The sequence below is a fragment of the Dysidea avara genome, chromosome 11, assembly GCF_963678975.1.
Source record: "Dysidea avara chromosome 11, odDysAvar1.4, whole genome shotgun sequence".
Classification (NCBI taxonomy): Eukaryota; Metazoa; Porifera; class Demospongiae; order Dictyoceratida; family Dysideidae; genus Dysidea; species Dysidea avara.
Genome location: NC_089282.1, coordinates 18324108 through 18337761, shown reverse-complemented (window position 1 = coordinate 18337761; position 13654 = coordinate 18324108). Strand labels below are relative to the sequence as shown.

General features: G+C 38.4%; 1 protein-coding gene across 1 annotated transcript in view; it reads left to right on the top strand.

Annotated features, from left to right (window-relative positions):
• The window catches only part of LOC136239447 (U3 small nucleolar RNA-associated protein 18 homolog), an 18048-nt gene extending 4394 nt beyond the window's left edge, over window positions 1-13654 (top strand). Inside the window, exons 5-10 of the mRNA XM_066030188.1 lie at window positions 10752-10926; window positions 11219-11319; window positions 12417-12507; window positions 12565-12688; window positions 12746-12917; window positions 13375-13654. Coding sequence (XP_065886260.1) covers window positions 10752-10926; window positions 11219-11319; window positions 12417-12507; window positions 12565-12688; window positions 12746-12917; window positions 13375-13539 — 828 coding nt within the window. The 3' untranslated portion in view covers window positions 13540-13654. The remainder of the gene's footprint in view (window positions 1-10751; window positions 10927-11218; window positions 11320-12416; window positions 12508-12564; window positions 12689-12745; window positions 12918-13374) is intronic.

Genomic DNA, 13654 nt, shown 5'->3' with positions numbered 1-13654 from the left:
ACGGGTTTTCGCTGAAATGGTCATATATATATATATATATATATATATATATATATATTAAGTAATGTTTCATTGTCACACATACTCTGTCATAAGTTCTACTCAAACCGTAGTTGTGCAATGGACACCATAAATTGCACAAACCTTGACAATCAGCATGAATTTTTACCTTCACCATTATAGTCCAACTGTATTAGTAACTTAACTTTGTGTCTATTAGACTAGAAATACTTACCCTATTTATAGTAAGGAAGAGAATATATTATGTTGTTGTAGAATGTGTAAGAGTTGTCGTGCAAAACTAGTCAGTACTCTCTCCTGCCATTGCCACCACGAGTGGTTCCCTTCTCTACTTGTTCTGTTATTCCTGTAGAATACAGGCTGGCTTGGAACTTGCAAATACAAAAATTTAACCTATAGCAGCCAAGCTTGTACAAAAATAGTGTGATTTTTAACAAGCAAAGGTGAAAATTTCAAAAGCAGTGGTTAAAAAATGGCTGCAGATAATAGAGCAGTCAAATATTCAAATAGAACGGTCATATTTTTGTATTGTTTTAGTTTACCTGTATCAACATAGAAATAGTCTAAAAGCATGTCTCAGAGTGTTTAAGATCTGATCTGGGGGCATGCCTCCATACCCCAAAAATGGCATCCATGTGTGTTTCATGCTTTAAACTTCACATACATAGCTCCATCTCTCAACTATTTTGCCTGCTCGTGATTTAGGCATATCTATTATCATGGTATGTACAATACATGCATCATGAACTTACAGTACCTTTGTCCTCCTTTGTGTCCCACTGACTGCATGGTGTCAATAGACCACTTTCATGTAAGGACTAAGGAATATGGTAGTTACATAATAATTGTGATTTTGTAACATCCAGTGTCCTTTGAAATGTATTGACGTAGATGAAGTGAGGTAAGAAACTTTCACGGGACCCTAAACTGTGCCGTTTAGTTTTATTGTGAGAAAAATGTGATCTTCAGGTTGTCAGTATCACAATGGTGTATAGTTTGTGAAGATTCAATGTGTTGTGAAGCAGAAAGAATTGATTGTAAAACGGCTAGTGACTTTGCTTTCAACATGTAGAAATTATACCTAGAGAGGAAATATCCTTACTACGTTTGTAAAAGGCTGGGGATGCTACATGGTATTTCATTATGGAAATATAGACCGTCTTTCATCAGTGTGATTCCATCAACCATCACAGTAAGTTAGTGGCCATGTTTTGTTGCGTAGCAATCCTCTATGCTTATAACAGTAATAATACAATAATTCAGGAAAGATATGTACAGACTGTAAAACGTAAGATATATATTACTACCAGTTGTTGATTTCTCAATCACAACAACTGAAGGCATATCTTTCTAATTTTGATGCCATCATTGAAGTACAGTGGTTGATATTAAACTACTGTCTTCTAATAAAAATGAACAGTGTGGTTTGGGCTCCTGCAAAGCTTAGTCTCATAGGCTTCAATACATTTTTAATGCCTCCCAAAGGACACCAGATGTCGTGCGGCCATTTCACTTTTCAGTGATCGGTGGTTGGGACATATATTCTGGTGCAAAGTTAGATATGTTTAGCATCATTCTTTCTGATACATAACATGTTACAAAAAAGTAAATAAACAAAAAAAATACGAGCTCTAAGGAGGTTAACTAAGACAGCAAGCATGTCCATTAGTATATTTACACCTGCTGATATCTATACTAATGGACATGCTTAGGAGGTCAACATAAATTGCATTTAGCATCATGGTATATATTTCAAGTGGGCGGTCATGGCCATACTATTGACAGACTGTATATCACTAAAGTAGGACAACTGGCAAGGGAAGCTCCAGGAATTTTGGTGATAGGTTTCCAAATTTTCTGTTGCACGCACTTAAATCTATGTGAGTCTAGATTATTCTGAGATTAAATCTGGTAACAATTTTCATTAAAACTCTTTAAAGCTATATTAGTAACTGATTGATATGGGCTATGGCATAGTACCTGTCAGGCTGAATTTAGCTTTGTACACTGTAGCAACTTATTGGAAGCATTTCAGTGACACTGAAGACATTTTTGGGCTGAATCCACCCAATACTTCCAAGGTGCTTAGCTGAATCCAAAAGTAGATGTAAAATTACACTGGATTTATGTAGGTCATGCAGGAAACCAGCGGTGCACTAATCTAATAAGTGAGCATCATTAATCTGGTCATGTGACCTTAATGTTTTGTGCCAATGAGCCTTATCCGAAATTACATCACAAACATAAAATGGCCGCTGTAGTGTGGGGACGTTTGTAAAATTTGTATGGGTGACTATGGGAAGAAAATCTTTGAACAGCGATATCTCAGCTAAGACAGAAGATATCGAGCTCTAACCAGCAGGTATGGTTATGAATTAGCTGAAAGAATAGGAATCTAGCGTTGTTTTGAAAATCAACCGAAAATCGATTTTACTCACTTATTGTAATGTCTTATTGTAGCCATACCTGCTAGTTAGAGCTCAATATCTTCCTTCTTGGCCGAGATATTGCCATTCAAAAAGTTTCTTCCCATAGTCGCCCATGCAAATTTTACAAATGTACCCACACTACAGCAGCCATTTTTATGTCTGTGAAATAATTTCGGATAAAGCTCATCACTGTTGACAGACGAAACATGATACCTCACATGCATGTGTAATTCTTGTGTTGCTAATTATTCATGAAAATGCATGTTACCTGTGCATGCACAGCATTTTTAGTAAGGCAGTGTCAAGAGTTAATATTATGTAAAAGAGAGTATCTATTACCATATAGTCCTGTAAAAGATGAAGGTATGTATATGACTTTCTTTCTGCGTAATGTAGACTGGATAGTATACTTTCATATTTAACCACAAAGTTCATTCCAGATATAAGGGCGTACATTCAACTTCTAAGCCAGCAAGAGCTGTGTGTCTTCAGTGATTTGCTGGTTCAGTAGGATATTGATCTTCAAATATTCTGAAACATTCATCACCATGCAGCTACACTTATTGCAGAAAGGAAACACACGCCACACAGAATTAATGATCAGGACTATACGGCATTTGATACTCTCATTTCCATCTTATTAGCTATTGGCAGTGTCAACAACTAGATATTCTACAGTGTACAATTGGCTTGTATGTCCCACTAAGGTTAGTGACTTTTGTGATGTTTTTTTTTTTAACATCTTACTTTGTATCAACACCTTACTAGTAGCTACTTTTTATGTAAACTTGACATATGGAATTACTGGGATATAACTTTGACACTCTAACTTTACTGTTCAGGCATCACGTATGCACATTCTTCATAAGCACCCTTTGCTGCAGTTCCTTGAGATGGGTAGGTACAAACAGTGAACCCGGGGACCAAGGACCCGGGGACCCACGAGGATCCAGTTTTTTTGATATTTTATGCACTTCATAGTATTCTATTCTTGTACTAGGTACCTCTGCAAGTAGTCTTGCATGGCCAATCCACTTTTTCCCCATTACAGTGTCTCACACGATGTTTATACCACTTAGAAATTATAAGCGCCTCTGAAAAAGTGTCTGGAGCTGAATGCATTTATAGGCCACTTGCCTGCTGCACAATGAGCATACTAGTCTATTATGTTGCCTAGCTACTAAAGTTTAGAAACATTGTGAAAATGCACCGTGTTGTATGAGGTCCGGTTGTAGAATTCCCAGGCTGAAACTTGCCGGCTATGAGGCTTAGTACTGTTTTCCTCTAATAATTGTTTGCACACTATTTCTAAACTGTAGTACTGTAGCTAGGAGACATAATAGACTAGGATATTCATTGTGCAGCGGGCCAGTTAGATACTTTTTCAGAGGCACTTATAGCTAATTTCTAATTGGTATAAAATCTATGGTATAAACATCGTGTGAGACTGTGACGAGGAAAAGTGGATTGGCCATGCAAGACTACTTGCACAGTTACCTAGTACAAGTGTAGAATATTATGAAGTGTATATAATTCCAAAAAAAGTTGGACCCTCGTGGGTCTCCTGATCTGGTTTGGTCTGGGTCCACTGTTTATACCTACTCCCTTGAGACATACGAAAGGTATGTAAAGTATGTAAAGTGTCATAACCTAGAACATCCTGTTTTGACAGATGCATTTTTCCTTATTTGGTTTTATATTTCCATATTTAGTATGTTACATATTTGGTGGGACTAGTTACCAGTGCACATTTGACACTAGTGTGGTAAGGAGAGGCACGGTGATATTTTATATTTAGTAGTGATTAGTGAACTGAGGTTCATACAATTTTAATCATAGTATACATAGTGCTTGGAATTTTTTGCTACAATGGAGTGGCCCCGAATAATAAGATATCTTGAAGCACTGCCCAATGTTCGACTTGAAAATGATAATAATGATGTTGTTTTTGGGGAAAACAATGAAGAGCGCATGGAAATTATAGCAGCTCACAACCTCTTAGTAGGTACAATCAACTCCAACCCACCTGAAAATTTTGTTACTTTTCTGAATGAATATTTGAGTATTTGACTGCTAATTTTCCCCTGTTAAACGAAAATCTTTCCTCACTACCGGACAAATTGTCACCGCAAATGAATAAATTGAAATTGGAGGTCAACATTTCACAGCCACTAATTGATGCCCTCAGGTATGCTGTACAAGGAACTACCATATTGAGAATAATGATGGACAATATTTGTCTGTTAAAGTGACTGACCCTTTTGGCTGGCATTCATTTTCTTCAATCGGGCGTTTTAATAATGTGCAGCTACAGTTGCGTTTACAAGAAACTGTTTTTTCTGGTAATGTTACAAGCATAAAGGCAATAATAGCATTAGTTGTTGTCTTAAAATGCTTACCAGAGGCATGGAGAGATGATTTTATCTGGGAAGCTTGGCTTGCCGTTACTATTCAACTTCACAAGTTACAAGAGGGCGCCGAGATTTTCCCTTGCCAGTGGATGAAACAGGTGTTTTATGCAGAGAGCCAGGTAACTCCTGATCAAGTCCATTGTGTTTTATTTGGTCAAGATCCAGTTAACTGTACAGAAACTATTCAAAGAATGCGAAGTGCTACTGGAATTGCTTTCCATGCAGTAGGTAATGATAATGCTTCCATTAGAAATATGAACGTAATGTATCACATTAATTGTGATGATGATGCTCCATACGTCACTGTGAAGAAGGTAAACTGCTCCTCAACATGATTCGGTGTATTAGAAGTGATGATAACTCAGTGAGTGCTAATAGTTGTCGTGGTTCCTGGATTGCCTATACTCTGAAACTTGCTCACTACTTCAAAAGCCAATTATTATGTTTTGTGATTTCCCATCTACTCTTCCTCAGATATATATGCCAATGTGTGTTGATCCAGATTTTGCAATGCAGCACCCTGGTGATATTAATAACAATTTTTTAATGAGGGCACAGCATCCGGCTAACCGATACTGTGTTGAGACTACAGATGTGGAAACAAAAATTAATAGTCTTTCTCGTATGCAATAATTTTTTGTTGTTAGCATACTTTGTTACTCAAAGTATTAGTATGTATTTGGCTCATAGTGATACTTAGGGCTGAGCAATTGTGAATTGTGCTACTTTAACGATTGTAGGATGTAACGTATCACAATTATTGGTGCTGAGCAATAGTAGAAAATTCATTATCACTATAGAGATTGAAGTATTATTCACGATACAATAATGTCACGATAATTGAGAAGTGATGATATTTAATGCATAAATAAATATGCGAGCATGATTCACGCCCTCGTATTAGTGATGTGTGATATTAGGATTTTGGTTTCGAAATAAACATGAAAGGGTCTAATACGCATTTGCATGTGATGTCACAACATCACAATTATCATGAACTACAGTGGTGGTTCATTATAGAGATTGCAGTGGAATTTCTAATAACTGCTTACCAGAGACGCTATACACAATCTTCCAAGGTTGAGAAGTGTTGATAAAGCATTGAACTCCAGCTTAAGTTAGTCAGCTAACACTGCAGTGTGGTGAAAAGGGAATTTTAGTCATTATAACTAATAAGCATGTGGAGATGCGGCAATGGCCAAGAAGAACTTTGAAATTCACTGAGCTCGAGGGTGGATGACGATCTGTGGAATATGGGTTAATAAAGTGGTAATGGACATGCAGAAGGACTCAGTAAGCATCGCTATATAGTATTTTTTTCCTTAATTTTGCTATCTCCAAGCTGCCTGTGAAAGAAAGAATAATATGATGATGAACAAATCGTGTAAAATTTTTGAATGTCCCAAAATTTTGTCTAGACCCTTTTTTACTGCAATACCACCATTTATCTGAGCTCAGTGATTGATAATAAATCTTCTGAGTATGACCAAGTCTCTTCTGAGTATGACCAAGTCTCTTCTGAGTATGACCAAGTCTCTTCTGAGTATGACCAAGTCTCTTCTGAGTATGACCAAGTTTCTTCTGAGTATGACCAAGTCTGCTTTCTAAGGTGGTTTTAGGTGACTGCTCTATTAAGGATTTGCGTAGACACTTCACTCTAAGTGTAGTACACAGCTAGCTAGACACTACCTTAGCTAAGTGACAGTGTTTGTACCAGCTTACTCATTGTTATTTCTATAGCCAAGCCTAAAGAACAATAGTATCTTTTTGTCTTTCGAATTGAATATTTGTGGTTGGTGCCATATCGTCTCACCACAATTTGTAAACAGCCCCCATGCTCAGTGACCACAACATTGTTAACTTCATTGTTCTATCAATTAACTGCCTACACAATAGCTTATCCTTACTGCATGTGTGGGAAAATACAGCACAAGGGTATGTGTTTAGAGGCTATGATGTGAAGCCGAGTGCTGTACTTGCCTTGAGGCACTCCCCGAGTATATACTGTATTTTTTGTACAAACAAGCATAGGTATCAGTAAGTTGTTATAATTAGGGTTGAAACCAATAGTAATACTTGAAGAGTACTTGTTAAGGATTTGGTACTCAGATAGCAAAATTGGTACTCGAGATCACATGACCCAGCTCACATGATGTATTTGTCATCAAGGAGTGACACAATGAAGGCTGTAGAGTTTGATTGGCATAATTTTTTGTCAGGGACACTAACATCAGTACATTAATACAGTGTGTGTATCATTGTTGTTACTTGAAAAGCTGTAAATTGTTAAAGGTTGCTACAAAACATGTCAAATGGGTATGACTACATGCAACTAGTATTCGTGAGTACTCGATCGTTAACTCTAGAGAGTACTCAAATACTAAAAAAACCATGATCGTTTCGGCCCTAGTCATAATAATAGTCGTAGAACGATTTGGTAGGATTAGTTTGGCTAGTTTTAGCATTTGACAGTGTCATGCACGTTATCCATCATTCCGTCTGTGTTGTTGTTGCTTCAATTTTCTGTGTCAGACTATCAGTAAGTGTTCATATAGAAACAACTGGTAGGATATTAGTCTGGCTAGTTTACAATGTCATACACGTAAATAATAAAGAGGAGAGTATCTAACTTCAATATGCACCATAAAAAATGAGCTCGTGTAGTCTTTCCGGTTTTACTCATATATTTATGTAAACAATCATGGTGATAATACAGAAAGTTAACACGTCAAGAGACAACCGCACTGGGCAGTTTATGGATTGAATGCTGACAAGATTAAGCAGTCATGTTTCTACCAGGCCGATTATATCAAGTGCGAGGAAGAAGAGGTTTCTACTAATGAATATACAGTAGCTGCACTCTGGAAATGACTGGTATGAAATTATCTGAAGCGAACAGCGGCAGCTCTGGCTCAGGAAACTATGTCTGATCAACTGCATCAATCAAATGCCAGGAAGAGTTTTTGAAAGATATTGAAGACAATGTGAGTGGTCTTTTTCTGGAATTTTCTTTTGTGATATCACATGCACTGATCAGTGGTGCACGGCTGCTAGTTTTGATAATCACTCCACTCCAACTGTCATCCACCCCTGGGAGTCATGCCACAAGTTCAGAGAGATCTCACAAGCAGCTTTGACATTGTTGGACACATGTGCTCCTTCTGTTGACAGCAAGTTTGTACTGGCTTGTGTGCTGGAAACAGTTCAACTGTTTCAATTCCGTGGCTTAGAAACAAGCATTCTGTTGTGTGATCGGGGTTCTTCCAACAGTGCAACGATCAAAGTCGCCATGGTGCATATTCAATAAGGGATGTAGAAGACAAGTTTGAAGTGAAGCCACGGATGCTTAATCCATTCAACCCTCCACATCGTATATATTGTTTCAGTTGTCTTCACCCAGGTACATGCAGTATGCATGTGTGTATGTCTATTTAATGTAGTTGAAGAACATGGTCAATGTCCTAAGATAGGTGGCTCCAAAAAGTTTCAACAAACAGATAAATGTACATTTGGATGGAAAGCTGTTGATGGTTTGTATCAAAGGAGCCACAATGAGCAAAGCAGAATTTAGCCAGAATGGTTCCAACGCTTAAAGAGACTCATATTCTGTGTGATGTGTGGACCAAGTTGAATGTTCATCCCGCAAAGATCATGCAAGTAAGGATCAGTATTTACATTCACTGTGTGAAACAATAGCAAGAGCAAGAGCTCTACTGTTACACTAACCAAGAGCCTCCACCAGCAGATGCCGGAATAGCATCAGAGACCCTGGAGTACCTAGAAGCCTGCAACCTTCTGTTTGAACAAGACATCTTAAGCCACGACCATGTCAGGGGAATGATTCTGATGTAATCAAGAATATTAATAGAGGATTCTGCTATTTTACCGAATGGCTTAATTCTATTTTACAAAAAGGTATGCCTCCTTTCTAATCATTGTATTTTAGACCCTTTTTCCACCCTCAGATCCCAAGTTTCCCCACACTTCAAATATGCAAAAAAAGTAATTTGTCTGACTGACTGCCTGCCTGCCTGCCTGCCTGACTGCCTGCCTGCCTGCCTGCCTGCCTGCCTGCCTGCCTGCCTGCCTGCCTGCCTGCCTGCCTGCCTGCCTGCCTGCCTGCCTGCCTGCCTGCCTGCCTGCCTGCCTGCCTGCCTGCCTGCCTGCCTGCCTGCCTGCCTGCCTGCCTGCCTGCCTGCCTGCCTGCCTGCCTGCCTGCCTGACTGATACCTTCAGACATGCATAACTTGATAACGGCTGGCTTGATTTTTCACTGTTTGATGGCGCTTCAGCCCGACTGGTGCCATTTGGCATACCACAGTAGGTATAATGCATGCTTCATGGACTTACCAGCGTCATCCTTTGTGTCCCATTTATCTTTGCTGACAGCACAAGTTGTCAATTTGTGATGGCGCTACATGATGACGCTACATGATGGCTTCCCCTAATTTGAAGGGAATTGTCCGAATTTTCTGTTGTGACTGATTGACTGGAGAGGTTGTTCTCCTATTGTCTCTTTATTTTTAAGACTCCTTAATGGGCTGAGCATAGCTGAAAACAAAGTGTAATGGCCACTTTGCTATTTCAGTACTTGATATTTAGAGCACATGTTCAAGCAAAAACAATAAGCCTGGTGTCATTCTTCAGTCTATACCCACAGCTGAGGTAGTCCACTAGTATATTTTCAGGTGTGGGTGACAGGAGTGGGTCCAGACTTTTGAAAAGTGGGGTCAAAATGAAATGAAGGCACATCTTAGTGTGTGAAGTACACAAGCATGCCAATCTAGGGAGTGTCTGGGCACATGCCCCCAGGAAATTTTTGAAAATTAAGCCTTCTGAGATGGAATCTGTAAGTGATTTCAGCATGGGCTCATCACAATTTTTATTCGACTATTGTAGTGACTGTTCTATTAGGGTACCTTGATTTTGATGTTTGTAATTTTTAATGGGCCAACGTTTCCAGCTACCCTCCTGCTAAACTATTTTATACAGCCTGTACAGCAGCTCCATATGGTACACACCTATGTGCACTCGTGTAGTTGCTATACATGCTAACAAACTCTGAATATTGAAAGGTTTATACATTTAACAGAGTTTGGCTATATAGCTATTTGGACAATAATCAAAGGAAAGTTACTCGTTTGTGTTAAAGAAATTTTGTTTGATTATATAATGCTACTCATAGATGCACAGCTAGTTGTGTACTTTTATACAATATATTTAATTGTGGGTATTAATTAGCATGTAGGCTGGCCGTTGGGAGTCTTGGGATTACGGAATTTATATGATAGAGACTGAACTTCACTGGATGAGATTTTCATGACATATAGAGGACAATTGACATGTATACTAAAATTATTTGGAAGGGGAGTCAAGAGCCCACCCCTAAATCTGCCACTGGTAGGCAACCTCCCATGTTTCACTACTTTTTTTTTCTATGATCCCAGTTGAACTTAAAATTCTTAATTTTTCCTTATACTTGTACACTCTATTAATGTTTTGCTGCTCCTCAAAACATTGTGTTTGGTGGCCTTTCTGAGATGGGGGCAAATCCATGCAAAAGTCACTGCACAAAAATTTGATGTAGTGGTTTGATGGGGTTCAACTTTATTTCAGGTGTCAGGTTTGTGCGGGAAAGAAAATTATGACACATGGCACTCACCAATACGTTTCGCATTTGTCAAGCAAGCACAAAGTCATCCATGGTGGCCCTAGAAGAATCCATTCCTTTAGAATATTCATTGGTAGTGCTATGTACCTTACATCATGTGGGTTTGTCCTGCCCTAAGGTGTTCATGTCATGTACAAAAAATCTACATGCTTAAAAAGAACTTGGCACGTGATTGTTTATATGTGACTGTATGGACCTGATTTTGTATATTTTTCACAGGTTGATGGACAGTCTAATCCTAAACTACACAGTATTCATATTGAACACTTTCCTATCTCCATGGCTCACTTTACAATGGATGGTAATGAGATTGTAATGACCGGTCATCACAAGAAAGCTTTTCATGTGTTTAACATTCCTGCTGGCAAAGTGACAAAAGTTCCTGGAATACGAGGTACATCTTTTGTATTATTGTGTAGTAAAAAATTTTTTTAGCTGTGGAACTTTTATACTTTGCCAAGTGCCATATACTAGCTAGATAGTTTTGGTAATCAACAGCATCATTTTGCCATACTAAATGTCATCCTGGCCAATAGTCAAACTTTATTTTTCGTAATAGTTTTCTCTTACCAAAATTTTGTATAGATAACTTCTAGCGTACCATAATTGTAGGAGTAATTGAAATATTTTAAAGTCAATTCTATTCCTTTTGTAATACAGTGAGATAACCTTGTGTTGTTTTGCAGGAAGAAATGAGAATTTTTATACAAACTTTAAAGTATCACCGGATAACAACTACTTGGCTTTCCTGGGTACTGATGGCTACATCATTCTACTGTCCAGTAAGGTGTGTGTTCTATTAGAGTATTTTGTTCTTTGCTAGACAGAAGGTTGGTATTGTGTACATGATGTGTCCAAGGTATGATTATCAGCTAGTATTTCATTTAAGTTCAAAAGGGTTCATATAAAAGCCCAAATATGTGTAAATTACCCACCATAACCTAAAATTCAATTGGGCAAATAATATAGACAAAGAAAGTTGTACATGGGAAAAGTTTCGTGAATTTTGCTTTTACAGTAGCAATAGTTTTTATTTTATTTTTTACTCTGGTTAGCTAGCTACAGTATATGCCTCACATATGCATGCGAAGAACGTATTCAAAATGTTGAACACGACGAGGTTGGTTGAACATGGTACTTTCATACCTTTAGTTTTTTTCCGTTGCTGGTGGTATGGGACCCATTGCAACGACTTTTTATAAGCGATTGGCTTCTTTACTATCAGACAAGTTGCATCAGACTTTCAACCAAACAATCCGTTGGCTTTGCTGCACCTTAATTTTTTCACTCTTGAGATCCTTGATCATGTGCTTGAGGGGTGCACGCTCTTCGTCTGGCAAGCCACAGCTATCTGCTGGTGATATTTCACTGGCAGTTAGTGAGGCCAGGCTTTAACTAACTCATTGTGTTACTGTTATTGTACTTATGGATGTTATACATGTAGGTGACTAAGTGAACATGTCAGGTGAAAAAAAAGTATATGTCTCAATGTATTGATACAAGGGCACATCATTATACACAATCAACAATACAAAATTGTTCCACCGATACACAAAGTAGAGTTTTCCAATGCAGTTTGGGATAATAGTACTTAAGGAAAGGTGTGACTAGTTTTTTTTTGGGGGGGAGGGGGGTTAATTTACCACTGGGTCTAAAAGGGTGTTGGTGATTGAGTGCTTGTAAGCATGGCCCAGCCTAGTATTGCTTGTTCTTTGTAACTTGTCAAAGTATCATCCCATTAGTAGCATGTATAAGTAGCCAACATCTGGTTGGGATGTCTCTTGGTGTGTTTATGACACATGATCAACATTGTATTTGTCATTCATGAATCCAGTGTTTGGATAAACCCCTTGATGGTTTCACTCTTTCCTTGTCTTCCAATAGACCAAGCAGTGGGTGGCTGATCTCAAAATGAATGGCAGTGTTCGTGATATTGATTTCACTTCTGATGGCAAACACATGTTATCATTTGGAAGTATGATGGTTGCCATGGTGATTTGTTGAGTTGTGCGTATTAAATCATGTTGCCTAGGTGACGGTGAAGTATACATCTGGGACTTGGCAAGTCGAAGTTGTGTACACAAATTTGTAGATGACGGTTGTATCCTGGGTACTGCAATAGCAGCATCTTCTAACAGTGATTACTTTGCTTGTGGGTATGTGTAAACATTATTTGGTCCGAGGTGTTTAGCTAGCTACTGCACCTTTTACAGGTGTAGTTCTGGAGTAGTCAATGTTTATGATAGTTCTTGTTTACACAAACCTCGTCCTACTCCACTCAAGTCCTTAATGCACCTCACGACTGCAGTAGATCAAGTGAAGTTCAACCCCACCAGTGAGCTACTGGCTATATCTTCAAAGAGGAATAAAGCTGCTTTACGTTTGGTAAGAATTGTGTCTGCATGTCACACTGATACTGTTTCTATTGCTTAGTATGTAGTACAGTGACTTGTCATTTAATAGGACCACCTCTGGAACCAAACAGTCACAGGGTCATGAAGTGTACCTTAGCAATATTTGGGACCTACCTGACAAGGCCACTTGATCTTATTGATGAGGTCATGAAGTACTCCTTATGTATTTTTGGGACTATAACGAGGTGGAATTGTTGAGTACACCTTAGCCATGTTTGGGACCTACTTGATAAGGTCACTATAATGAGATGGTCTTATTAATGAGGTTATGAAGTATGTGTTTGGGACAAGGTCACTATAATGAAGTGGTTGTGTTGATAAGGTCATGAAGTACATGTTTCATGTACTGTATGTTTGGGATGGTCACTAACATGGTGATGTTAGTTTGATATTCACCATAGTTGTTTGTGACATTGTTACTCATATAGGTACACCTACCATCATTGACTGTGTACCCTAACTGGCCCACAAGTCGCTCGTCACTCAATTATTGTAACGTGATGGACTTCTCAACAGACAGCAAATACTTTGGTATTGGCAATGACAAGGGAAGAGCATTACTGTATAGGCTGAACCACTACAGAACCACATGATAATATATTTTAGGTGTAAATTCAATGAAATTAAAACATTAAATATTTTATGTCTAAAATGTAACATTATATCAGGAGCCAGGTAGACACACACATGACATTTAGTTGATCATTC